At 47.4% G+C, this 25,961-nt stretch overlaps 2 protein-coding genes across 11 annotated transcripts in view; both read left to right on the plus strand.

Moving 5' to 3' along the window:
• Positions 1–14,454, plus strand: part of CLIP1 (CAP-Gly domain containing linker protein 1) — a 59,930-nt gene extending 45,476 nt beyond the window's left edge. For 4 of the 7 annotated variants that reach the window (XM_085592743.1, XM_085592741.1, XM_077787249.2 and 1 more), the window contains 8 exons: positions 982–1,088; positions 3,180–3,303; positions 7,182–7,234; positions 11,719–11,836; positions 12,093–12,252; positions 12,362–12,417; positions 13,296–13,420; positions 14,037–14,454. In XM_085592743.1, the coding sequence (XP_085448869.1) occupies positions 982–1,088; positions 3,180–3,303; positions 7,182–7,234; positions 11,719–11,836; positions 12,093–12,252; positions 12,362–12,417; positions 13,296–13,420; positions 14,037–14,259 (966 nt within the window). In that variant the 3' untranslated portion in view covers positions 14,260–14,454. Of the gene's footprint in view, positions 1–981; positions 1,089–3,179; positions 3,304–7,181; positions 7,235–9,005; positions 9,156–9,282; positions 9,304–11,718; positions 11,837–12,092; positions 12,253–12,361; positions 12,638–13,295; positions 13,421–14,036 lie in introns of those variants that run through there. The other 3 variants (XM_085592738.1, XM_077787250.2, XM_085592740.1) reach the window with 3 other exon arrangements.
• A 1,147-nt stretch (positions 14,455–15,601) lies between these two features.
• On the plus strand, positions 15,602–24,571 carry VPS33A (VPS33A core subunit of CORVET and HOPS complexes). Of its 4 annotated transcripts, none has more exons than XM_085592747.1 (13): positions 15,602–15,709; positions 16,160–16,225; positions 16,303–16,430; positions 16,885–17,074; positions 17,848–17,964; positions 18,256–18,463; positions 19,156–19,349; positions 20,903–21,029; positions 21,197–21,264; positions 21,733–21,870; positions 22,235–22,372; positions 22,530–22,698; positions 23,098–24,571. In XM_085592747.1, the coding sequence occupies exons 1-13, from the start codon at positions 15,608–15,610 to the stop codon at positions 23,289–23,291; spliced, it is 1,839 nt and encodes a 612-aa protein (XP_085448873.1). In that variant the 5' UTR covers positions 15,602–15,607; the 3' UTR covers positions 23,292–24,571. The 4 variants fall into 4 exon arrangements, with proteins under 4 accessions (XP_085448873.1, XP_021400293.2, XP_085448874.1 ...); XM_021544618.3 differs by having other exon boundaries at positions 18,289–18,463; XM_085592748.1 differs by lacking the exon at positions 21,733–21,870.
• Positions 24,572–25,961: the final 1,390 nt, after the last annotated feature.

Genomic DNA, 25,961 nt, shown 5'->3' on the forward strand with positions numbered 1-25,961 from the left:
GAATTGAAGTAGGCAGGAGAGGATTCTGTCATTTTCCCACTGTGAAAAATTACTGGATGAGCACAGGGTGATGGAAAATGCACGTGGTTTTCTGGTCATGGTTATCCTGGTGTCAGTCCAAGGTGCAGCAGTTCCCATTGGGATCTGTGTCCATGTCTTCCCACCACTCTGTGCTGCTCCAGGGCCTGAGGAAGGGGAGGATGCCCTCAGCCTTTGATGTTCTGCCCTGCAGAGCCCTGGAGTGAGCAGCTGGGCTGGAGCCGGGGCGATTTCCAGCGGGATCTGCCGGCGCGGAATTAGAATTGCTGACGTTCATGTGGGAGGGGTTCCCTTCCTGGATTAAAAAAATCCACAGGGTCCTGCAATGCCATGAGAATGGCTGCAGATTATGTGTTATGTAATAAATACACTCTGTGGTGCATGCAAACCAATCAGCTCCACGAGCTGCTGGTGTTTCCGTGAGGGACACGAGCTCAGGAAATCCATGCCCAACACTTTGTCCCATGCAACAAGATCTCTGCAAGGAATTTATTTCCTGTGGGTGCAGGCACTGCATTCAGCCCTCCCGACTCTCAGAAAATAAGGTATGGAAAAGCAGAATTTGTGAGTTATCTTAGTGGAATGAAGATCAAGGGGGCAGCTGGTTTTAGCAACAAGCTGTGCATTTAAAGAGTAATTAATGCTCTGAGGGCTGCAGCAGTTAATGGAGGTGAGGATGCTTTGGGCTTTACCTTGGGGTGTTGACATCACATTCCTGGAAACTGCTGTCCAGTGGGCTTGGAATTCTTTGTGCTGCTCTATTTGAATGCAGAAGGTCTCATAACATTTGTTGTTGGACAAGCACATCAGTCCAGACAGGCTGGGTTAATTTAGGAGCTAAAGATAAAAAATGGAAGAGCTCAAGCCCCCATTTGGCTGAGGGTTGTTTCCTGAGAACTGTGTGGTTTTGTTGGTGTAATGAGGGTTTTTTTCCTCTTTAAGTTGGACATGCTTAAACAAAACAACCTGAAAAATGAAGAGGAACTTAATAAATCAAAAGAACTTCTAAATCTGGAGAACAAGAAAGTGGAAGAACTTAAAAAAGAATTGTAAGTATTTCAGTGTTAAATCTGTTTATTTTTGTGGGTATATTTACCTTTACTTTTTTTTTAATTATCTTTGAACACCTTTCTGGTATCCTGACCTATAAAGCAGATATTGGGTGAAAATTAAATGTTTGGCATGTGCAAAACTTGGCATGAGAATGTTGCTACTAAGTTGCAGAAGGGAATTAAAGCAAATCCTTGGAGAATAGTTTGAAATCATTTGTTTGTTGGAGGGTTCTGCCACCCGAGGACATGAGATAATATTATAATCTTTATTAGAAGAAAATTCTGATTTAATGACAAGTACACTTGGAGTTTTAAGTGGCTTTGTTCATAGAAACTTGACTCTGCTTTTATTTTTCATTTAAGCTTTATGAAGTTTATTTCTGTGGCCCCACTGTGTATTTATTTCCTAAATGGTGTAAACCAAATCCTGTATATGGGATATAAAACTCGAGTTAATTGTTCAGTATTTGAACTGCTACGTTTGACATACTACAGGCTCAAAATGTGTAACGCTGGACACAAACCAATGAACTGAAAGCATTTGATATAAAGTAATTTGCCCTGTGGTATCTCATTGTAGCAAAGCTGCTGCTGTGCTGCAGGGAATAAAGATCCCAGTTATTGCTGCCCTGCAGGGGCTGCACATCCCCAGCTCTCAGAGGTGTCCTGCATTAAATCACAAACCACTTCCCACCTGTGTGCTCCCAGAGGAATCTCTTGGCTCATGGAGTGAGAGCTGGAATCTCACTGACAGCTTAAGAGCAGCTTTGACTAATTACTATTACTATTATTATTATTATTATTATTATTATTATTATTGTTAGAATTATATTGTAGTTCCATTTGACAGTGCCTGTGGCTGCTCCCCTGGCCACCCCTTGGGAATTCCTTGCCAGGAACATGGATCATTTCAGGCACAGTGACCCCAGTATTGGGTGTGGAGTTTTTTTAACTCCCTAAATAATCTGTGCCTTAATGCCAGAAGAAAGAGGAGGAGGGGTTAGTGCTGCACCTCAGCAAGGAGACGGGGCTAGAAATAGGGTTAGAAATAGGGTTAGAAATAGGGTTAGAAATAGGGTTAGAAAGTGTGGTCCTGCTCAGCACTGCTGGGGGTGGGAGCAGGTTGCTCCAGTCCAGGGGATCAAGGTGGGAATTTGCCAAGGTGAGACCAGGTAGAAGGAATGGTTGAAAGATCAGACTCCTTTGAGATGCTGAACTAAAATCAGACTTTTGTCTAAATGTGCCCAGTAAGAGACAACAGATCCTTGTGTTTTGAAGTGCTTGAATAAGTTTCTGACGTAAGGGTGTTTCTGCTTCCCACAGTTATAAAAGTATTTTTAATATTCCAGTCAGGGTTTAAGTCTGTAGTATTGGCACACAGGAATACTGCATCTCCTTTTTTAAAAAACAAAAGAGTAATAAAAATTACTGTTCAGTGAAATTAAGGGTATCTTTTGTACTTTTTGAAAGACGTCAAATCTTAAAGATTTCTGTTTAGTCACTCATGTTACAGCCAGCATGCTAAATATTTTTAAAAATTTGTTGCAAATAAACATATTTTAAGGAAACTATGCTCATTAGTAGCAACACAGGCTGATAAAAGCTGCAAAGCCTTTTTTTCTTCAGCTTTGGTTTTGTCTCATTTGCAGTTGTGTCTATTAAAATAATGGAATAGATAAGGTTTTGCTTCCTGCGATCCTGCACTTTTGGATGTCAGACCTGGTAGGGAGTAGTTAACTAAGTGGAGCTCAAAGCTGGTTTTTTTTCCTGTTGCGTTTTTTCCGAGTTTTCTTTCTTTTTTCATGCTTTTAAGCAATTCTGTTCTACCTCTGGCTGCAAAGTTCCCTTCTGTGAGCAGTCGCGGCTGCAGCCATGGCCAGCGCTGCCGCCCACGGCAACTCCCGAGTACCTGGAGCAGTGGCAGGGGAGGCTCCCCCCGTCCCCGTGTCCCCGGGGTTGGCACCGCGGTGCCCGATCCCAGCCTCGTGACCCCGATGTATTTTTCCAAGCTGTGAAGCCGCCTCTCTCCCCCGGTTCTCCCTCGCCTCTCCCGTTCCTATGGTAACGATGCTCTCTGTGTGCTCGCAGCGAAGCGCTCAAGCTGGCAGCGGCTCACAAGTCCCAGCAGCTCGAGGCTCTGCAGGAGGAGAACGTGAAACTGGCCGAGGAGCTGGGCAGGAGCAGGGACGAGGTGTCGAGCCACCACCACAAGGTAGAGCGGCCGCAGCGGGCGGGTGGAGGCTCGGCCGGAGCCCCGGGGAGCCCCGGGAGCCCCAGCTGGAGAGGCCGAGCGGTGCTGGGAACGTTCGAAATAAATTTGGAAGCCACCTGCACGGGGAGGTTGGAAGTGCAGGCTGACAGAAGGTTACATAACCTGGGAAGGATACTTGGGAAGGCTTGGGAATGAGCATAAATTAAACGTGCTTTAGCCAAGTGTATTAACAGAGAGTTGCTATTTCTGTCGGGAGTGATTTTGTTACACAGCTGTGGAAATGTCCATCCGCCAGTACTGAGGAGATGTGGCTTTTTAATTCTTATTCCTGCTCTCCCCACTGAAAACAAAGAGGATTTAGGATGCATTTCAGAATACTTTGTGAAACTACTTGGTTGGACTTGTGTCTGCTCAAACTTCACACTGTGCTGCAGCCAGGCAGTGGGTCCCAGGGAACAGAACCCCTGCAAGGTGTTTTTCTGTTTTTTTTTACTTTATTTTTTAATTTCTTTACTATTATATCTAGACATGTTGTTGTTAGAATCCTAAAATATGGGCAAGTTACTCAGCTTGTGTCACGGGTACTTGCTGAAAGATAAAATAGATTTACAGCCCCTAATGGTGGAGGGTTTAGTTCTTGTGAAGCAGTTCCAGTGACAGCCACACTGGAAGGAATCTTTGGAAGATTGTATCCAAAAGATCCAAAAGCAGGAATGTAGGAGGGTGAGGTTTGTGTCCTGCCTTTCTGAGAGGGCACCTGTGCAGGGAGGGGATCTTGTTCCCCATGACAGGACACAGATTCTTCCATCCTGCAACAGGCTTAATATTTTTAAAGCCAAGAGGTTGATTTTTCCCCAAGTGTGGAAGTCCTGAGGATGGGTGGCTACAGCCCTGGCCAGTTTGTGAATCCTTTTAGCTGCTGGCAGGAGTAATGCTCAGGCTCCTTGATCCTCAAGAGCCTTTGGAGGTGACGAGCAGAGTCCCAGACGTGTGGGCTCAGCACTGACTCATTCCCCATCTGAGGAGCAAGTGGGGAGGGCACATCCCAAACAGCCAGTGGGAGCTGCTCCCACTCCCACAGGGTTTCCTAAATTATTTCAGAGTCCTTGAGGCAACCTGTTATTTTCAGGGAGAGTTGTAACTTCAGAAGGATTTGGCAGCATTGGTCAAATCTTCCTGGATTTTGTCACCTGGATTGGCCCTGAGGGAAGGGACCCTGAGCCCTGCACTGGCTGTGTCACTGCCCTGGCTCTGTGGCCTCCCTTGTTTGCAGCTGACCTCGGGAAGGATTCCTGCTGTGTGCATCCTGCTGGCTATGGATCTGTCAGCAGGGATCCCTCTCTCACTGCCGGGACAGGCAGCTGTAGTGTGGGAGGCACAGGGATGAATCCATCACCTCACAAACTGGAATTGTGTCAGCTCAGCCTGTCCTGCCCATGAGGAGATGGCTCCAGGAGCAAGAATCTGGAGGATCTGCTGAAGCTTGGATGCACAGCCTGTTTGCCTTCTCCAGCCCTTTGTGTTGCACTGTGTCCCCTTCTGGAAAATGGGATCTGAATCTCGGGAATGTGGGAATGCTGCCTGTTGCAGTTCCCAAATGTCAGATTTGGGCTGTGAGATCTGGTGAACAGCTCGGCCTCCCAAAAGCCTGGGAGAGGCCTTTGGTATCCCAGCACCTCCCCTCTCCTGTCACACCGTGCTCAGGCTCCAGTGGCTCCCTGGGCTCAGGAAAAATGTCACCACGAAGATTCTTCCAGTAGGTTTTAGAGGAGTGTCCTGGTGGCAGTGAAGGATTTCCCACAGCAGGATTGCCCAGGGGCTCCCAAAAATCCAGGCAGTGGGCAGCAAAGCAGAAGACAGCAGAGCTCAGGCTGCAGAGGGTCTGTGCAGGTACCTGTGAGATGCGTCAGGAAGGGGCAGACACAGGATTGGGAATTTTGAGCTGTTGCTGTGGTAACCACATAAATTCTAACAAGTGTGTTGTCAACTGGGTTAGACAATCTGTGGCTGCTTGTGACACACTTTGTAAATTTAATGAATCCTGTGTCATGAATGATTCATCTGGACATCTAAAGGTTAAAGTGTCTCATGCCAGAGATGCTGAGGGAGCTTTTCTGTATTGATCCATTAATAATTAGCTGATTGTAATTAGTTAAAGAGTCACATTCAGATAGATACTGAGCTCGGGAAACTTATCTACCCTCAAATTATTTGTTGTGGCATTTTGGGAGCCTCAGGCATTTGAAGTTCATTGGAGAAGGTGTAGAAATATCCAGCAGCTCACCTGGCCCATCTTTTATTAACAGTGTGCAAGGTCTGCTCCGAGGGTGCTGAGTGTGACTGTAGAGAAATACCAGTGCTGACAGAGGACAAGGAATCCAAAAAGCCATCTGGGAAGTGTGATGGGCAGGAGATGAGTCCCCTCACTCTGGAGATGTGCAGGAGCCCAGGTGTCAGAAGGAGGGTCTGGAGAAGCTGCAGCTCCCGGGGACTCCCATTTCTCAGACTTGTCATATTTCTCCTTTTCTGTCAGCAGTCTGTACAGATGTCAGGACTTCACACAGGCTGCCTCTGGGCAGGGAACAAGACACAGACTGGGAATCAGGGGCTGCTCTGGTGCTGCTGCTGGAACTGGGTTTTGACTGGGTTTGACCTGCAGGAAAAACATGGCCATACCCTCATAGTGCCTTGATGCTCTGCTCTCCCACAGTGGTCACTTGCCTTGAGAGACACATCTTGATTTGCTTTAAGAATTGTTTATAGAAGTCTCTCTACACCCTTCTAGTATCTATTTTTTGTATCAATAAAGTTGACTGATTAGGCCCAGTAAAACAATCCTGGTCAATCCCAAACCTGGAGGGTTTAACAGCACTGCAGCACAGGGGAGGAGAAGGGAACTTGTCAGGAATTGTGGAGGAGATGGCTGCTCTCAGTGAGCTGCATTTAGCTGAGAGCTGGGGGCTGGCAGACACCCTGCCTGCTCCAGGAAACTTGTTTAACACCTTCTGTGCTGAACCTCAGGATCTGCTAAGTGCTGAAAGAATTCCCTGTGTCAGGGACAGGAGCTGTTGTCAGGGCTCTGAGGTTGCCATTATAAATGTATGTGTTCCTGACCTTGTGGATGAACCCTGGAAGCTTGTGAAATCCCACTGGAGCCTGTGCTCAGGGAGTTCTGGTACAGACAGTTCTCAGAGCAGTAATTGCTGACTTTAGCCTTTGAATAAGAAGGAAGGAGGAGATGGTGAAAAATAATTCATTTGCCTGAAAAATACTTGTTTTCTTAACCTTTCCAGAGGATCATTTACCCCAGTATTTCTGTGTTGGGCTTTGCAGTTTTGTTGCTTTGCATTTCCCAACCCAGTTTAGACCCAAAAACCAACAACAGTAATTTCAGCTGAATGCTTTGCAGGTTTTAAGGGCTTAAGAGTGGCCTCACCGAGTTACAGGTTCAGGATGTGGTAACAAACACCAGACCAACAGCTTTGGGATCAATAATTCATCTCTGAATAACGGGGCAGTAACAAATACGGGTCAGTGGTACAATGATCCAGCACAGCAAACCCAGCAGTTCCCCAGTGCTGGGCTAAAAGTAATGGCCAGGCACACAAAGGGTTCCTGGGGGGCGTGGGGGGGGTCTGGAAATACCCTTTAACACTGGTCTCACCTCTGCTGTGTGCACAGCACATGGAAATGCTCCTAAAGCACCTCAGACCCTCGCTGTACATTTTGTGTTTGGGTGCACGTGCTGTGCCAGTAGAAAATCTGGGGGCTCTGCAGCCTCTCCCACGTTTATTTTATGATAATGATGCTCTGATATATCACACTAAGGAAACAATCTGTAGTGTATTAACTGGAGTCTGTGTGTACTTGTGTTTTAGCTGGAAGAGGAGAGATCAGTACTCAATAACCAGTTATTAGAGATGAAAAAGAGGTAAGTTGTTCCTGCTGATGTGTGCTTAACCCCACAGTCCTACAGAAATGGAATACAAAAACACTGCTAAGAGCTGTTCTTTTCTGTTGTGTCATGGTTAAAAGTGTTCGTTGGATTAGAGATGGAAGCATCCACATTTGCTTTAGTTCCACACCTCCCACCTCGTGGTAATTCTTATTTGCAGCGACCAGTTTAATGTTTGGTTTTAGTCTGCTCTGGAATGTGGGGTTGTCCCTCAGTCTTGATAAAATGTGTGTGCACAGATCTGACCTGGTGAGCTCTTGAAAAATAATGGAGAATACAGTGATGCTGAGGAGGGTTTTCAGAGGAAAAGGGGAAAAGGAAAGAAAAGTTTCTGAGCACTTGCTGCTCTCATGGTTTCGGGCTGTTGAGTTCCTTGTGGGTTATTGCAGTTCATTCAGCACTGCTTTTCAATGCCAGGAGATTTGTCCTGGGTGTTTGGGGCATCCCTTTGTAAGCTGCTGCTCAGGGAGAGGTCCCAGATCACCAGTCTGAGTGTCTGCAGTGTGTGCATGGGAAGCTGATTGGCCCCCGTGCCTTGAGGGAAATGGGGGCTTTCCAAAAGAATTCCATAAATCCTTCGAGAACAACACAGCTCCCCACGACACCTCGGCTGTTCCAGGAAAAACAAACCAACCCCTGCTAAATTTATAATGGTCAAAAGAACAGTGAGTGGCTTTTGGCTGTTGATGCACATCCTTGGCCACTCGGTATTCTCACTGTTCCCTTCCTCATTCCCTCCACTCTGTTCTCTGGGAGGGGGTTCCAAAGGCCAGCAGGTACGTGGGGTGTTCCCCCAGGCAGTGCTTCCCTAGGGAACGTCAGAGTTGGACCACCTGAAGCTCCAACTTGAAGCAGCCTCACGAGCTGCACCACCAGGCTGTTCTGAACGTGTTTGAAAATGTGTTTTCAGTAGTGTAACTCCTGGAGGTCACTTGAGGAGAGGAAGGAGGGAGTGGGGACCAAGTCATTCAATACTTCCCAGCAGTTCTGTTTCACAGAGAACATTTTCAAAGACAAACTCTCTGTAAGTTCTACAGAGGAAGGTGCGTGGCTCTGATCTTCCTTCTGTTTTACTCTGGGTGAGCTGCCTGAAATAATTCAGACAGTAATTAAATCAGCGAAGTGAATTTTACCATGACTTTACCTTCAGTCAATTACACCGAGATGCCCCAGTTTGTGACTGGCTTAATCAGCAGTGTTGAATAAACTGCAATAGAAGAGGAAAATGAGCAACAGGAACAGCCTGGCTGAGGCAAACTGCAGGCACTGGGGCTCAGAACATGTCAACATGTGGCATCAGTGCTAATGAAAAAGGTTTGGCTGAATAAAGAACTAATCAAGTAAAAATAACGAGAAAAGTCTCTGAATTCCCAAATTACACAGAATTTGGTGATGGGAAGATGATAATTTCCTCCTTTTGCCTTAAGAACTCGAGCTGCTGAACAAGAGCCATCTTTGTGTTTCAATTAGGTCAAATCTCTAGGGGTGATTTTCTCACCTTCCTTGCACCCCCAGGAATTCTCTCCCACTGTTTTGGCATCCCCTCGTGTGAAGTGATCCAGCTGGGAGTGGCAGGAGTTTGGTGTTGATGGATCGTGGGGGGTTCCTGTGGCTCAGCTCGGGTTCAGTGTGGGTTGCTGTCTGACTGTCTTTGAGCTTCGCTGTTTATCAATACTCATTTCATTCCTCTCTCTTCCCTTTCCTGCCCTTGCTTCCCTTGCTATATCTGTGTGTCTTTAATGGTAAGACTCAAGAAAGTCTATCCACGTTACAATAAATAATTATTTTTTTTTTTTTAGTAAAGTTGTTGTACATATTTTGGCTGCCTTTGTCCCTTGGTGTCTTGCTTTTGTTTTGTAAAACACTCAGCTATATATATATATATATAAAATAAAAAAAAAGTCTATATATTTTTTACCAAAACAGAAAAGGCCCTTGGTGCAAATATTGTTCTTCCTTAAAGTGTTTTGCATTTGTACTCCATGTTTCTAACATGTGGTTCTTGTTATCTTGCATTTTTAAAGCTTACCCAGTAGCACTTTAAGGTATTTGCTTCATTCTTAGAATTTCTTATTTTTGTAGTAAGGGAAGAATCTGGGTGATTATTTTTTTTCCTAATGCTAAACTGAAACAAACCCCTTTCTCCCACAACTTCCACACACTGTTCAGAACATGGCTTAAGCTTCTCAAGAAAATGAAGTTTTAAAATGGCTTTTAAAGGTAAAAGTCATTTTTATTGTTTTGATTTCCCCCCTGCTGATAAGCAGGTGTTTTGAACTTGAATTAGCAAGAAAAGAGATTAATTTCACTAAATATTTTTTTCAATTAAAATAAATAATTTCCACAAGATTTTCCTTGCAAGCTCTCCCAGTGCAGTTATTTCCCATTCCCACTGCACACGATGCTCCCAGCAGCAGCCAAGCCTCTGCCTGGAAGTGACCTGTGATCCACACTTAGGGATCAGCATTTTTCATGATCCAGGTCCAGCATTTTTGGGTCCCCCACTGGAGCAGCTTCTGGAGAGACTGTCCAGGAAAGAAAACCCAAAGCTCCAGCACAGGGACCTTCTTCCCCTCTTGTTTTCTCTCTTCTTTTCTTCTCTCCTTTCTCTCCCCTTGTGTTTTAGCATTCAAGGCTCCTGTATTGAGTCTGTAAATATTTTATTTCCATCCTTACAATCTGTTTGCCTTTTTCAACCACCTCAGCGTTGTGCTGGTTGAAGCCAAGCCTGACAAATGGCAAATTAACCATATTTGTGCCAAAAGCATCTGTTTGGTCCTGATCTCTCCATGAAGATCTGACCAAGTGGAAACATTGGCTGAATCACAAGCTCTTGAGCACGGGCTGAGTCACTGGGGTTTCCATCTGCCCTTCCCAGCTGCGTGCACAGCATGGAACGCTCGGGAGAAGTCTCGGGTGCAGCAGAGCTTGTGAGCAGCAACTTCCAGATGTGATTCCCAGATGTCCTCAGGGTTTACTGCCCAGCAAATCCTGGATTTGCAGCTCTGCTCTGTCAGTTTGATCCATGGGACAAAGCACTGAGCACCACGGGAGAGGCAGAGCGTGGGGAGCCCTGCGGGAGAACACGGAGGTGCCTGTGGAGCTTTGAGTGCTTTGCTGGCTCGGGGTTGGCCAGGGGCACTTTCCATCCAGTGCCCTTTTGGGTTTTATTAACAAGAAAATAACTTGTATTTGAAGGCAAGATCTCACAGTCTGCAAGTTGTGTTTCCACTTCTGTTGATTCTCTCATTGTAAAAATTTACCAAAACCAAATCAAATTTTGGTTCTTGTTTGGTAGCTGCCTCAGCTTTTCTAAACCCCAGATTCTCCACTTGCTGCTTCCATTCCCGAGTACAATCTGAACAATGAAAGAATTGCATTGTGCTCTCATTGTTGAGTTCATCTCGAGTGGCTGAGATTTCCCGTGTTTCACGGCCTGGGTATCATGGCTCTCACTAACTGTAGGTACCACAGAGATGGAAACTTTGCCATTTGAGCTTGATAGCTGTCCCCTGAGCATCCTCCCACGTGGATGGGCTCTGCTCCTGATCCCTCAGCAGTGCTGGGGAGTGCAGTGCACTTCAGAGCCCCTGCAGGAGCTCAGAGCCACTAGCAGCACTGCTGCCTGCACTGAAGAGCCAGTTCCTCTTGGAGAAAAGTTCATGGTTTGAAGTCACTTTTTCATTGTTTTCTTTTTTAACCAAAATCTTTCAGCTTGAAAGGAAATTTGTAACAATGCTTCTCCCATCAGAGGACAGTTCCTCACTGTGTGTGTTCTGTGACCTGTCAGGAAGATCAGCTTGCACCAGTGTGAGGGTGTCACAGCAGTGGTGCCTGTAGGCAGAAGTTGGATCTCTGTAAGATCCATGGAAAACATCAGGAAAACTGGATATATGTACACAGGAGAGAGTTGTGCCTGCTTTGGAGGATTTCTTTTGAACCCTTCTCTCATGAAGTAAAACAAATCCCATGTGGTTTCTCCATGTGCAGGAAATGGAGATGTTACTGAAATTAGTGAGGACCAGCTGATATTTCCAGCCTCATCCATGCTTTGCATGACAACTTGTACAATGAGCTTTGCATGCCTGTTTTGTTGCTTGTTAGTAATTTTCAAGAAGTAACAAAACTCTCAAGTTAGGCTTTGTGCAACATTGTGCAACGTGTTTGTTTATCCTGTATCTCCCCAGTCTGTTAACTTGCTCCTTTAAATTCAAATGGATACGGTGCTATGCAGATTCTGGCATGTACTACCTAGGTAAAGTTTTTGCTTTGTTTCCATAGTTGTAACACCTGAAATGCTTGTACATATATAAAACCTTAGTCAAGTGGTAAATTGTAATTTGTTTTTTAAGAACCACTTCTTACGGTAGTTTAATACTTGAAATTAAATTAAAATACTTTAGGCCACTACAGTTACCCATTCATTAAATGACTTCTGATTTTACTTGGTTTTCTTTTAGAGAATCGACTTTAAAAAAAGAAATTGATGAAGAGAGAGCATCTTTACAGAAATCCATCAATGTTACTAGTGCCTTGATCACACAAAAAGATGAGGAACTGGAAAAACTCAGACATGAGGTAAGTGAGGAATGGATGATTCCTAATTTCATTTAAGTTGCAGCCAGAGGCTTTGTGTGCTGGCTCCTGAAGAGCTGGCTGATGATTTTTCTTTTACGTGGCATAGTTACACCTTAGCATCTTTAGATGCCTGTGCTGAGCCAGGTGACTCCTGGCACATGTTTTGGTGGCTGTTCAGCCCTTGCTTCAAGGGCCCTGGCCTTGGTGCTCTGGCTTGGTGCTGGATGGTCCAAGTGTTGTCAAACAACTCTTCCAGATCACGGTGCTCCGCGGAGAAAACGCTTCTGCAAAAACCCTGCAGTCAGTGGTGAAGTCCCTGGAGTCTGACAAACTGAAACTTGAGGAAAAGGTGAAGAACTTGGAGCAAAAACTCAAGGAAAACAACGAGCAGCCTTTAACTGTAATGAGCCCCTCAGGTAAAGCGAGAACCACTCCAGTGTCCTTGCCCTCACAGCCTGTGACATTATTTCTGACCCAGCCGTGGCACGAGTCACATTGTACCTTGTTTGGTTTTTCCCTTTTAAGGTGATGCTGCTACTCTGCTTCAGGAGGAAATTGCAAGAGAGAAGCAGGTATTGGATGTGCACATGAGCATGCTAAACCAGCAGTGGGGCCTTAGGAGAGGGGAGTATTCCAAAGACAGTCTGTACCTTACTGGGTTTTGTCAGTCAGGATTTTAACTGATTTATCATGTAGCCCCTCAGCTTCTGAAGGGAAATGTCAGTGACAGTAAATACTAAATCAAGTGAGGAGTGATACTGGAGAAACAAGGGAATGTGAGGAAACAAGCAGGAAGTGAGGATGGCAAGTTGTGCCCTGCGGCCTGTCAGAGGTACAGCCTAGCACAGCACTCACTGCTCCTTGGCCTTCCCAAGGTTTCTTGGATGTGCATGAGGAAAAGCTGTGGCCCACCTGAAGCTGGTGCTTGCCATCTTGGAGAAATGGGCCCCTGGGTGCCTCTGAGCTCTGCAGTTCTTCCTGACTGCAGAACTGTGCTCAGAACAAGGGGTGGCAGCAATGGAGAAGGAAGGTGCTCAGCTGGCACAAGAAGATGTGATTTGGAGTAGGACAGTCACAGTGACCTCGTGAAGTGCTGCTTCACAGGGGCCTGTGCAAACAAATGCCTAGAAAATATGGTTGGAATAGAATCACCTCATGCTAAATGCTCATGGTAAAGCCTTCGTTAGATCACAAATGTCAGGCACAATGATTAAAAAATGTCCTTCCCAGTTGTGCAGCCCCCAGAAGTGTCACGAATATACAACTAACCACCAATCTTTTTCTGGTTTTCTGCTTCTCTGGATTCACCTGCTGATGGCAACCCTTCCTTCCACCAGGGCGAGGTTGGTTCCACTTCTTTCCTCCCCTGTTCATTTCCCAAGTGTTCCGTGGTTACGTTGGGCTGGGGGAGGAGCCATCCCCCTGCCCCTCTGACTCTCCTTGTCCTTGGCTCTCCTAGATCGACTTCCTGAATTCAGTGATAGTGGATCTGCAAAGGAGAAACGAAGAACTGAACTTGAAGATACAAAGAATGTGTGAAGCAGCCCTCAATGGCAATGAAGAGGAGATAAATAACTATGACAGGTACAAATCCTAAAGGAAACCTCGGCTCTTGTTCTGGGAACTGTTGGTAGAGCTGCATGATGCACCAGCCTGATCTCAGCTGTCAGGAGGGACAGACAGAGCTTTCCCTGGAGTTTAGTGGTTGAATCCAGCCTTCTCTTTACACTGTGGTGTAACTGGGGGTGCAGATAGTGCTTTGTAGCTACCAGTCCCAAACACTGATGTATCGTGACACGTCTGTTGTATGACTTGGTGAATCTGGCCCTTTCCAAGTGCAGAAGTCTTTGCTCCCAAGAGGCTGTAGCTGTGCTGGCATGGGAAGAACCAATCCAGAGAAACAGAACTAAAACCTATTTGATGTGTCATGATTATAGTTCTCTTAAGGGAAAAGAGAAACTCACATGTGTTTCTTTTAAATACCTCAGTGCAAATACCTGCACAAACAGCAGCTTGTTCAGTAGATATTGGAGTTTAGGGGGTGGTGGGGCACTGCAGGGTGGCGCAGAAGGGTTTGTGTCCTACTTTTGGTTGAGCTCTGTGGCGTTTCCCGAGTCTCAGTAACCACGAGCTCGCTGCAGGGCCATGGGCCCTGCTCCTGTGTGCCGGACACTGACTGGTGCTGGTGCTGCTCTTGCAGTGAGGAGGAGAGCCTGTCCAAGAAGAAGCCGCGTCTCTTCTGCGACATCTGCGGCTGCTTCGACCTGCACGACACCGAGGACTGCCCGACGCAGGCGCAGGCGCTGGAGGAGCCGCCGCACTCGGCGCACCACGGCAGCCGGCGCGAGGAGCGGCCCTACTGCGACACCTGCGAGGTGTTCGGCCACTGGACGGCCGACTGCAACGACGACGAGACCTTCTGATGGAGGGACAGCCCCGCCCGGACCCCTGCAGCACCAGCAGCGCCTCTGCTGAATGCCAGCACAAGGGACACAGAGCCCTCGCTCCCCGCTCCGGAATCCCTACAGGCATAAATACTTTGATCTTCCACTAATAAATATCCCCCGTCCCTTTTTAACGAACTTCAGTGAAAGATAAATAAATGATTTAACAAGTGACTTTATGCTGTTTCTTCCCAGGTTCTGGGTTTGTCCCGCCCTTAACAGGAAATGCCTCTGTGCTGTTGGATCTATTGGTGGGAAAACATGTATAGGAATGAAGCACTAGAGTTATATTAAAGCTTATTTAAATACCTTAAAAATATGCTGTTAATTTTCATATTTGCACTAAACCATTTTAAGGCTGAATTTGTACATTTAGATTTTTAAGCTTTTTTTTGACACTGGACTGAGTTGATAAATATTTCATCTTTATTTTCATTTACTCCTTTGATTGCGATGTTGCTCGGTGCCGTGAGCTCTGGGTTGTGGTTTGGTGTGAAATGTGGAAATGATGCAGGTAAGGAGCTGCTGGGGGTTTTTGGAAACCTGTATTCTGTGCACACCTGTGCACACCTGAAACAGTCAGTGGGCCATCCCTGTTTTGCATTCTTTGAGCTTCTATATAGTGAGTGTGGTGTGTGTGTATATATGCATATATATAATAAAGTTATATTTTGGAAAAAAAAGTGTTGTCTCTTCTGCATTTCTGTTCAGAGTGTGAGGGGCTCTGTGCCAGGGGCTGCACTGTAAATCACAGAATTCATCAGCTGGGAAGAGACCTCTGCGATCACCAAGTGTGTGACTGAGCACCACCTTGTGAACATGACAAGTACTGCTCGGGGAACTACCGAGTGCCACGACCAGTCCTTACTTAAATCGGGGACAGTGACTCCACTGCCTCCCTGGCTGGTTTTTAATCACGCTTTCAGTGAAGGTTCTCCTGATGTCCAACCTGAGCCTCTTCTGCAGCTTTAGGCCATTTCCTGTCCCTTTCCCTGGAGCACAGCCCGACCCCCCGGCTGTCCCCTCCTGGCAGGAGCTGTGCAGAGCCAAAGCGACCCCTGCGCCTCCTTTGCTCCAGGCTGAGCCCCCTCAGCTCCCTCAGCCCCTCCAGGTGCTCCAGCCCCTCACTGTCCTTCCTGAACGCAGGGCCCAGAGCTGGACACGCTGTGGCCTCAGCGCAGGGGGGAGGCAGCTCCCGGCGCAGCCCGGAGCCAGTGGCCGCACACATGACACACACATGACGCACACATGACGCACACATGACGCTCACATGACGCTCACGGCTCGGTGCGGCTGCGCGGCCCCGCCCCGCGGCCCCTCTGCGGCCATGGCGGCGCACCTGAGCTCGGGCCGGGTGAACCTGACGGCGCTGCGCGAGGCGGGGCGGCGCGAGCTGCGCGAGTTCCTGGACAAGTGCGCGGGCTCCAAGGTGGGCACGGCGGGGTGGGGCGGGCTGAGCTGAGCTGTGCTGAGCTGTGCTGTGCTGAGCTGTGCTGAGCTGAGCTGTGCTGAGCTGTGCTGAGCTGTGCTATGCTGAGCTGTGCTGTGCTGTGCTGAGCTGTGCTGAGCTGAGCTGAGCTGAGCTGAGCTGTGCTGTGCTGAGCTGAGCTGTGCAGAGCTGAGCTGTGCTGAGCTGTGCTGTGCTGAGCTGTGCTGTGCTGAGCTGTGCTGAGCTGAGCTGTGCTGTGCTGAGCTGAGCTGTGCTGAGCTGTGCTGTGCTGAGCTGTGCTGAGCTGTGCTGAGCTGTGCTGTGCTGAGCTGTGCTGAGCTGTGCTATGCTGAGCTGTGCTGAGCTGAGCTGTGCTGAGCTGAGCTGAGCTGTGCTGAGCTGTGCTGAGCTGAGCTGTGGCCGCTCTGATGCCGCCGTCCCTTCCCGCAGGCCATTGTGTGGGACGAGTACCTGACCGGCCCCTTCGGGCTCATCGCGCAGTACTCGCTGCTCAAGGTAAGCGCCGCGGGCCGGGGGCGGGCGGCCGGGCCCCGGCGCTGCCGCGCTCTGCTGACGGCCGTGCCTCCGCGCAGGAGCATGAGGTGGAGAAGATGTTCACGCTCAAGCCGGGCCGGCTGCCCCCGGCTGACGTCAAGAACATCATCTTCTTCGTCAGGCCCAAGCTGGAGCTGATGGACATCATCACGGACAACGTGCTCAGGTACCGCGGGGAGGCCGCTGTCAGGAGGGCACAGGTGTGGCCCGAATCACCGTGTGGTTTGTTACACCTGTGCAGGGAACGAGGCGCGATCTGCAAACACCGAACTGCAGCACAGCCACTCTGTGGCCCGCACCTTGGGCACGGGGGTTTCACCTTGGCTGCAATGCACAGAGTGCGTTCCTCCCTGCGAGGACTTGCACTCCTTCTAATTCGCTGGAATGAGTCATGCTTGGATTGCTGCGCCTTTTGGGAGCTGCAGGGCAGCCACGTCCCCCTGCCCTGGTGGCAGGGCTGTGGCTGCACAAGGCTGAACGCCGGCACTCAAAATCCAGGAGTCGGCAATAACCCAGTGCAGCATTCCTGTTGTGTGAACCCAGTGCCCCCTGCCCGTGGTGTGTGCTGCTCTGGGTGCGGTGAGTGACCGAGTGCTCTGCTCCTGCCGTGACTTTTGCAGGGAAGACAGAGGCCGCTCTCCGCAGAGGGATTTCCATATCCTGTTCGTGCCGCGCCGCAGCCTCCTCTGCGAGCAGTGGCTGAAGGAGCAGGGCGTGCTGGGCTCCTTCATCCACCGCGAGCAGTACAGCCTGGACCTGATCCCCTTCGACGGAGACCTGCTCTCCATGGAGTCTGAGAGCGCCTTCAAGGTGTGCACATGCCTCGAGGAAAAGCAGAAAGTGTTTTTGTGCTGGATGCTGGTGCTGGTGCAGCAGCCCTCAGAGGGTCTGTGAGTGACCTGCACAAGGAAAGGCCTTGCAGAGCAAACCTGGCTTGATCCTGAAGCCCGAACTTCCCTGTGTGTTTTCATACTAAATGCTGAAGAGTCACTACACTGAGCTGCACCCCAGTTCCTCCAGCTTCAGCTGCTGGTGTTACTGTCACAAATGGAGCATTCCTGAGGCTTGAAGCACTCACTTGTCACAAGGAGCCAGCTTGGTTTGTGTTCCTGCACAGCCAGGGAGCTGTGTGTGATGGTTCTCACTGCACTGAGCAGTAACAGCTGTCACATCCCAGCTGCATGTCCTGCACTCCCAGAGTGCTGCATCCAAGGACAGAACAGTTTGGGAGCTTCTTGGCCCTCTCTGTCCTATGTGTAGCCCAGAGGATGAGTCAGGGCTTGTAGCTGTAATGAGGTGTTGGGTGCTCACATTGGTCTAATTAGCAGGAGAGATTCCTTCCAGTCACTTTCTTTTACTCCATCAAACTGGATTTGTGTCCAGAGTTCAAAAATACTAGAGTCTAGTCATCAAAAAAATGATTTGAGGTAGTGACAGCACAGGTAATAAGGTCCATATATGCCAACAGCCACAGTTTGTCCCCAGCCTGTGTCTCCTCTGAACTGTTCACATAGTCCCTGCTGTGCTGTGGAGGCAGCTGTATTGGATTGACACCTCCCATCAGAATCCCTCTTGTTCTTTAGGAATGTTACCTGGAGAGTGACCAGACCAGTCTGTACCATGCAGCAAAGGGGCTGATGACACTGCAGGCTCTCTACGGAACCATCCCGCAGATCTTTGGGAAGGGCGACTGTGCTCGGGTGAGGCTGAACAAATGGATGTTCTTTGGAACTGCCTTAAGGAGTGTTTGGTTAAATGCACCTCTAGGTTTTATTAATCCAGCCACGACACATGCACATCCTTTTTGCTTCTCTCTGATCAACCTGTGGTTTAATTGGTATTTTTGTGGTGAGGGAGCAGCTTGAGATGAATGCAGTGTTTTGGACATCGCTGTCTTGCTGAGCAGCAGAGAAGGACTTTCGTTTTTTCAGTCTTGTCCTGCCCCATCCATCAGCCAGTCTGTACCTCCTGCCATCCCCTTCCTTTCCCAGCACCCTGACCAGAGCGATGCGATTTCCTTGCAGCACGTGGCCAACATGATGATCAGGATGAAGCGTGAGTTCCCTGGGAGCCAGAATTCCATATTTCCTGTCTTTGATACCCTCCTGCTGCTGGACCGCAATGTGGACCTGCTGACCCCGCTGGCCACGCAGCTGACGTACGAGGGGCTGATTGACGAGATCTACGGCATCCAGAACAGTGAGTCCTGTGGGGAAGGGATGTGTTTCCCGTGTCCTGCAGGGGCAGCTGCAGCGTGTTGGGTGGGTTTGTGCTTCACTAAATGTGCTGTGGGAGCAGCTCAGCTGAGATCAATGTGGGGTTTGTTCAGTCCTGAGCTGGAGCCCATCAAGATCCACTCTGGCTCTTTTTGCCTGGGAAGGGGAGCCAAGTACAGTCTGTGGTTACTGAAGGGCATCTTTTGGGAGCAGGCACAGTGACACACCAGGGAGTGTGTGAGTGGGAATGTTAGTGTGTGCCTTCAGCATTCATCCTGCCTGGATCACGTGCCACACTGAGGGGACAGGGACAGTTTGTGAAATGCCATTTTCAGAACGCTGTCCTGCTCATCAGGGGGTAAGAGGAATCCAGAGAGGCATTTATAGGCTGTAATCCCTCCTGCTGGGCTGGACTGGCTGCTGGGCTGGCTCCAAGCCTCTCTGAAAGCAGGGCAGCTGGCACTTGGGTTCTGATGTTTGTGTAGGTCCCTGGCTGAGTGCAGTGACCTCCTTCATTAACACACAGGCACTGAGTGGTTTGAGTGTTAATATTGCTTTGCTACTCAGAGCTGTTTCCAGCTCACATTTCCAGGACACATTTCCACAGCCTGCTGATCGTAACTTCTGCTGATGAAGTCCCAGTCCTTACAAGGGTTATTTCTCTTCATTTGGTAGCTTATGTGAAACTCCCTCCTGAGAAGTTTGCCCCGAAGAAGCAGGGGGAGGGTGGGAAAGATCTCCCCACAGAACCCAAGAAGCTCCAGCTGAACTCTGCAGAAGAGCTTTATGCCGAAATCCGAGACAAGAACTTCAATGCTGTGGGGTCAGTGCTGAGCAAGAAAGCCAAGATCATCTCAGCAGCCTTTGAGGTGAGGCCTGTGTCCAACAATCCATCAGATAATTCACTCTGTGTTTCTGTTCACCTGCTCTGGGATGAGGTCAGCTCCACTTGGACTGTTCTGAGTAGGTGTTGGTCAAATCACCTTTTAAGAAGCCTGCAGTAACATGGATCCTTATTTCTGCCCACACCTCTGTTCTGGGGCTTTCCTTTTGCTGAGCTTGCCTAAGCCAGGCTTGTGCTGTGTGAGCCCATAGATTCCACAACAGGAATTGCTCTCTTCAGTCTGCAAGAGGCAGGTGCTGCTTTCCTCTGCAAGAAGCCAAAGGTGATTTTTAGTATGCTGATCAATTCCACTTGGCTGCTCTTGTTACCTGTTAATTGAAAGGTCTTTTTGCCTTCAGGAAAAGGAGAAAGACAAAGCTTTAAGCAATAAACCACCAGAATGTTCTTTCACAGAGTATTATGGCTGGCATTAAAAACAACAGAAATGTGCAAAAGACAGTTGTCATGCAGGAGGTTTGAACTGTAAATACATGCTTGTGTGTCATCTCAGACAAATCTGGAGAGCTGTGTGGAGCACATTTGTGGTTTTGTTGAAAACATCCTGTTGATGATTCATAAACTGAGATCCCATATCTTATTTTTCTGACCTCATGGGGACTCTCAAGAGAACTTGTTTCACTCTTTGTATTTCCTTGGTGGGGCTTTTTTAGCCTCTTAACCTCTGCCACATGTGAGACAAGGTAGTGGTACCTTAACTGAAATATTGAGTGCTCAGCCTCATTTCCCAGTGCAGCTCTGCTTCTGCACTATTAGTGCTGGAGGTGCTAAAGATGGATTGTTCATAGTGCTTGTTAAAAAAAGAGAATTCTAAGAAATTGTCGGCAGTAATAGGTGATAATGAAACAGCAGCATATTGGCAGCATAGGGTTTCTTCAATCACAGGCTCCATCATGACTCTCCTGCCTGCACTTGCCCATTTAAATCCTTCACAAATGAGTCAAATTATTACTATTTTTATTCCAAGTTGCAGCAAGAGGCAAGTAGCCCAAATGCAGTGCAGACCTCTGGAGCTGAACACTGCATGGTGCTTCAGCACATCCTGCCTCAAAACCTGGCACGTTGTTGCCACCAAGCAGAGTGAATGGCAGACCCTGCCAGCCCAGGTCCTCAGCACTTTTCACTTCTGCTCCAAGGGTCTCCCTCCCCAGCTCTGACAGCATTGGCCTAGAGCTCCCTGTCAGCCAGCAAAGTAATTCCTCTTTGTGTGAAAAAGGGAGTCTTCCCTGGTAGGGAAACTGAGGAGCAGCTATTGATGGCTGGAGTCAGACAAATGTGGATAAAATTATTTACAGCACTGGGATAATGGACAATAACAGTCTAATGATGTTGCTGTGTTACTTGCTGCCTCTCTCCATGATCCAGGTGCTATTTCAGGTAATGCTGTGACTTCAGTGTAAGCATCTAAAGCCCTCTGCCTAACTCCCTCCAGGGAGTGCAGTAAAACTTCCTAATCGTAAAATGATCTGTTTGGTGTTACTAACATGAACAAGGCCTAAGCCAAGTGATGCGTTTTTTCAGGAAAGGCACCACGCCAAGACTGTTGGAGAGATCAAGCAGTTTGTGTCCCAGCTGCCTCACATGCAGGCAGCAAGGAGCTCACTGGCAAACCACACCTCCATCGCAGAGCTCATCAAAGACATCACCAGTGAGTAGGAATCATTTAAATCCAGCAGGATGCCTGGAAACTTGATGGACATCACTCAGCCTGGCAAAAACTGGCTTTGCTCCATCCAGTGCATCTCTGCTGAAATGCTAAATGTAAAACATAAGCTGTCAGTTGCTCTTGTATTGATTTTCATTCTTTCTCCAAAGCATCTGAAGATTTCTTTGATAATTTAACAGTGGAACAAGAGTTCATGTCTGGAATAGACACAGACAAGGTAAGTAGATAATGGCAATTAGCCTCTCTTACATCTTCAAAAAACATTTTTTAAAATTTGTTTGGGTTTTTTGTTTTGTTTTGTTGGTTTTTTTTGAGAGAGGAAACATCTGATCTAGATGATGTCCAGTGAAATGGATCTCTGAGTTACCTATCACTGCTGTGCACAGCTGGGGTGCTTGGCCTGTTCAGGGGCACCCCATGCTCTGAGATATCAGTGGAACACAGAAGATGGTTAATAAGAATTTTTCAGTGCAAAGTCTGGCTACTGAGTGAGGGACTGCTCTAGGAGAGCCCAGGTGGAGCCAGTGCTGAGTCACTGTTTTACAGATGGTCCTGAGCTGCCTGCAGAGCAGCTGCTCTTCTTTCTTGCTCCTTTGGTGAACCAGGCAAACCAGATCTTTCTTTCCAGGTCTGATGGACACTCTAACAATTCCTTAAATAATTGCTTATGTATTTTATTTAATAGGTTAACAATTATATTGAAGACTGCATTGCTCAGAAACATCCATTAATCAAGATCTTGCGTCTCGTTTGTTTGCAATCCGTGTGCAATAGTGGGCTGAAACAGAAGGTTCTGGATCATTACAAAAGAGAGATTCTCCAGGTTAGGCTCTAACATTTGGAGGAATAAATTCCTGAGAAAATCCACATCAAATCTTCAGCTGTACACTTCAATTCTAGACAGACACATCTTACAACCAAATAATGTGCACAGAGAGAGCAGTAGGTTTCTTTTTGAGCAGATACTTGGGAGGTACTTTTGTGTGTTACAACATGTAGATACAGAGGTTTATATCACTTTTTACTAATATTATTTAAACACTCTAAATTGGATATGCTCTAAAGAGATCTTAACCAAAAAGCTTTTTTTAAGCAAACATCTTTTTTAAACAAACATGTTTGCTTTTTTTTTTGACTGGTCACGGGTTATTGCCATGGTAATTAAAGGTGACTTCTTCATATTACAGACTTATGGCTATGAACATCTATTGACCTTAAACAACTTGGAAAAAGCTGGGCTCCTGAAACCCCAGACAGGTGGCAGGAATAACTACCCAACGATCAGGAAAACGCTGCGCCTGTGGATGGATGATGTTAATGAGCAGGTAAAGAGGCGCCTCAGCAGCACACATTATCTCTCACTACAGAATTACATGCAGGAAAACCTCCTTTTTTATTCAGTGTTAGTGGTTTCTTTGAGGCTGTTTTGCAGCAGGAGGTGGCACTGACGTGCTGTCCCCTCCCTGTCTCTGTGTCCCCCAGAACCCCAATGACATCTCGTACGTGTACAGCGGCTACGCCCCGCTGAGCGTGCGCCTGGCCCAGCTGCTGGCCCGGCCGGGCTGGCGCAGCATCGAGGAGGTTTTGAAGATGCTGCCAGGGCCCCATTTCGAGGAGAGGCAGCAGCTCCCTACTGGCCTGCAGAAAAAGCGTAAGTTTGGGTTTGTTTTTCTGTGGTTTACAGGAAAATACGTCTGTGAGCAGGGAGTGAGGCAAACTGAAATCAGGGCAGGTAGAATCCAGGTCTCTGTGTCATCTCCTGTCCCACAGCAGTGTTAGATTGACCTAATCCTCCTTTGACAAAAGGTTTAATTCTCATCAGAGTACTAAAATAAACCCTAAACTTACACTGTGATTTTAATAAGTAAGAAGAGGGTCAGCATCACTCTCAAACAGAAATACATCCTGTAGCAACCCCAGAGCTGGAGCAGGCTGTGGATTTCTGTGTCCAAATCTCTAATTCAGGTCATTTGAGTTTGACTGACAGTTGATGCAGGGGAGCTGTAAAAATCAAACCAAGTCAACCTGGACCTTTTTTGTGAACCCACAGGTCAGCACGGTGAGAACAGAGTGACCCTGGTGTTCTTCCTGGGCGGGGTCACGTACGCAGAAATCGCCGCGCTGAGATTCCTGTCCCAGATGGAGGATGGAGGCACAGAGTACATCATTGCCACTACAAAACTGATCAACGGGACAACCTGGATCAAATCCTTGATGGAGAAACTGGAGCCTGCCCCTTTCTAGGGAGTGGGGTGAGACACAGCAAGTGTGAGAGGGCCTGTGTAACACAGGCACGTCAGCTGGCACAGCTGCTCTGTTGGAGAAACATGGCAGTGAAGGAAGCTCTTTGGGACCAGCTCGTGAGCAGTTACCCTCATCCCTTCTGCACTTGTGTTCCAGGTGTCTGTGGAACATCCCAGCAGACAAGCAGGGTTGGAAGGCACTAATGATAAACAGTGGGAAAGAGAGAGATGCCTGCCCCTGGTCTGACCTGGCAGCCACGGGCTGTGGCAGCAGGAATGGGCCCTGGTCCCTGTCTTTGGCAAATTGCTTCTTTTTTTCTTTCAGTTTAGCTTTGGTGGGAGATGTGATTTCTGCTTTTTACCCCCCTAAGGTGCTGAGGAGGCAGGATGTTCTCTATTCCTGACTTCATACCACTATTCCCAGACTGTTTGTCTCTCTCTGGTGCCTGATACATTCCATGGATGCATTGGATGTGTCAGTCAGAGATCTGTACACAGCTATACCTGTGATCCTTGAGCCTTTTACTTCACTTGTCCCCTGAAGGTATCGCTGTGAGGTGACTTCTTTGTCCTAGGTACACCCACCTGAGTCTGGAAAGCTCCTCCAGAGTATGAATGACATCAGTGTGTCCTGAGTTTATGGCTGAAGACACACAAACACTCCCTGTGTGGGGGCCAAAAATAGCAAGAGCAGGGACTCAGTAAACAGTGGGTTTAAAACAGACACTTTTTTCACCCCCTGTTCAGGTTATAAACTGTGGGAGTTGCTGTCACAAGCTGTTGTAGAGCTCAAACTTGTAAAATGGAATTTTCCATGGGCTTGGTGGCTGGGCTCTGGGCATGCAAGAGGCAGCTCCTGGCTGCAGAGGGGAAGGCAGAGCAGGGTCCTTGCTGGTGCCTGTGCTGGGCTGGGCACTGTTGGTGTCCTCACAGCCACTGGGGACTCTTCCACACTGCAGTTCACTCTTAAAAAAGCCCACTCCTCACCTTAAATCACTCTCTTAGCAAACAGTTCTGCATTAGTTATCGTGTATAGTATGTCCCAGTAAATCCCTCCGTTTTTCTAAGTTGTCACAGTTGTGACTGTGGGTTTTGGTCTGTTTTATTTTTTAAGACTGAGGTCTGCCAAGTCAGACCCTGCATGGAGCCCTTCTGTTTAACTCCAGCTGGCTTATTAGAATAAAATAAAATAAAGATGTATTTAATCTTTTTTTTTGGAAGTGTTTGCACTCTCTCTTTCTCTAGAATACAAAAATAAAATAAAGCCCTGCACTGTGATAATTGTGTCCTTGTCTCCCTGTCCCAGGATAACTGAATAACTGAGTAACTTAAGTTGAAACTATTTTTCTAACACCTAGGTGTTTTTTTAATTAAGGCTCATGCAAAATTTCATTCTGTTCTGCCACGTGTAATACTACATTAGAAGTAGAATTTATGAACTTTTGAAGAAAAATAAAATTTCAGTCAGTGGAGATTTTCTATTTCAGGTGGGAAGGCAACCTGTAGACAGACTTAATAAAAAACATGCTGCAACCTCAGTGATGCAAGAAGAGCAAACATGGATTGTTTGCAAGTTCCATTTAAAGTAGCTAATTTCAGAGTATTTAAGAGAAAAACTGAATTAGGTTTGTATCAAAAATTAGATGTTACTGTGCAGAGAAAAAGAACAAATTGACTCAGAGCAATGGTATCTCTTTGGGTTGGCCTTGAAGGGTCTCTGTAGTATCACAATTTCCAGATTTTTTTTTTTTTTAATTAAATCTTAACAGTTGAACTAACCTCAAGGAAATACTGACCAGGCTGGTTTCTGAGCTACACCACAGGGGAATAAAGGAAAACACAAAGTGGCCAGCAGTCAGTAACACTACAGCCAAAATTTTTTTTATTAAGAGTTTACACCAGACACTTGGTAAACTCTGAATTAATCACCAACGTTGCAGCTTATTTTTTTGCAGCCTACACGAGAACCATGTAACCACTGCACCCAGACAAAGCCTCTTCCTGGAAACTATTAAACAACAAAATAAAAACCATCCTGACGCTGATCAATTCCCTGGAGGAGCAATTACTATTTAACAGGCTTCCTGAGCAGCTGATGATGTTCTGCTTCTGTCCAAGGCCCTGCTGACCATGCGGGTAATAATTTGATAACATGAGAACCTAATTAAATTAAGGGACCATTTTCTACATCATAATATCTTTGTAGGTAAGAGATTTGATTTGCAGTACATAATCTTCCTTCTCTGCTGTCTACGTTACTAAAAAAAAAAAATAAAATATTACCCAACATCTACCCCAAAAGACTTTCACTTTTCATACATTATCAGAAGCAGTTTTGCTAAGAATAAACAGAGCCTGGCTCTCTCCTCCCCTCACTGCAAAGGAGCTGCATCATTTGAGCTCTGAAAGGTCGGGATGACTCCTTGGAAAGGAGGCTAAGGGTGACAGTACAGCAGTGATTAGGCTGCCTTCAGCTTTCACCGACTTTTGGTAAAAGATCCTGGCTCAGCCTGCACTGTCCCACCCTGGGGATGAGCCCCAGCTGTGTGTGAACATCCTCCTCCCCGAGTGGCTCACAGAGCACAGGGCGCTCAGGGAACAGAGCAAGAGGCACTGCAGCCTTCGAGATAACGGAATAAAACGTTTTGTTAGAGGCAAACCCCCACATCTC

This window comes from Lonchura striata, chromosome 15 (assembly GCF_050655825.1).
Source record: "Lonchura striata isolate lonStrDom1 chromosome 15, ASM5065582v1, whole genome shotgun sequence".
Lineage (NCBI taxonomy): Eukaryota > Metazoa > Chordata > Aves > Passeriformes > Estrildidae > Lonchura > Lonchura striata.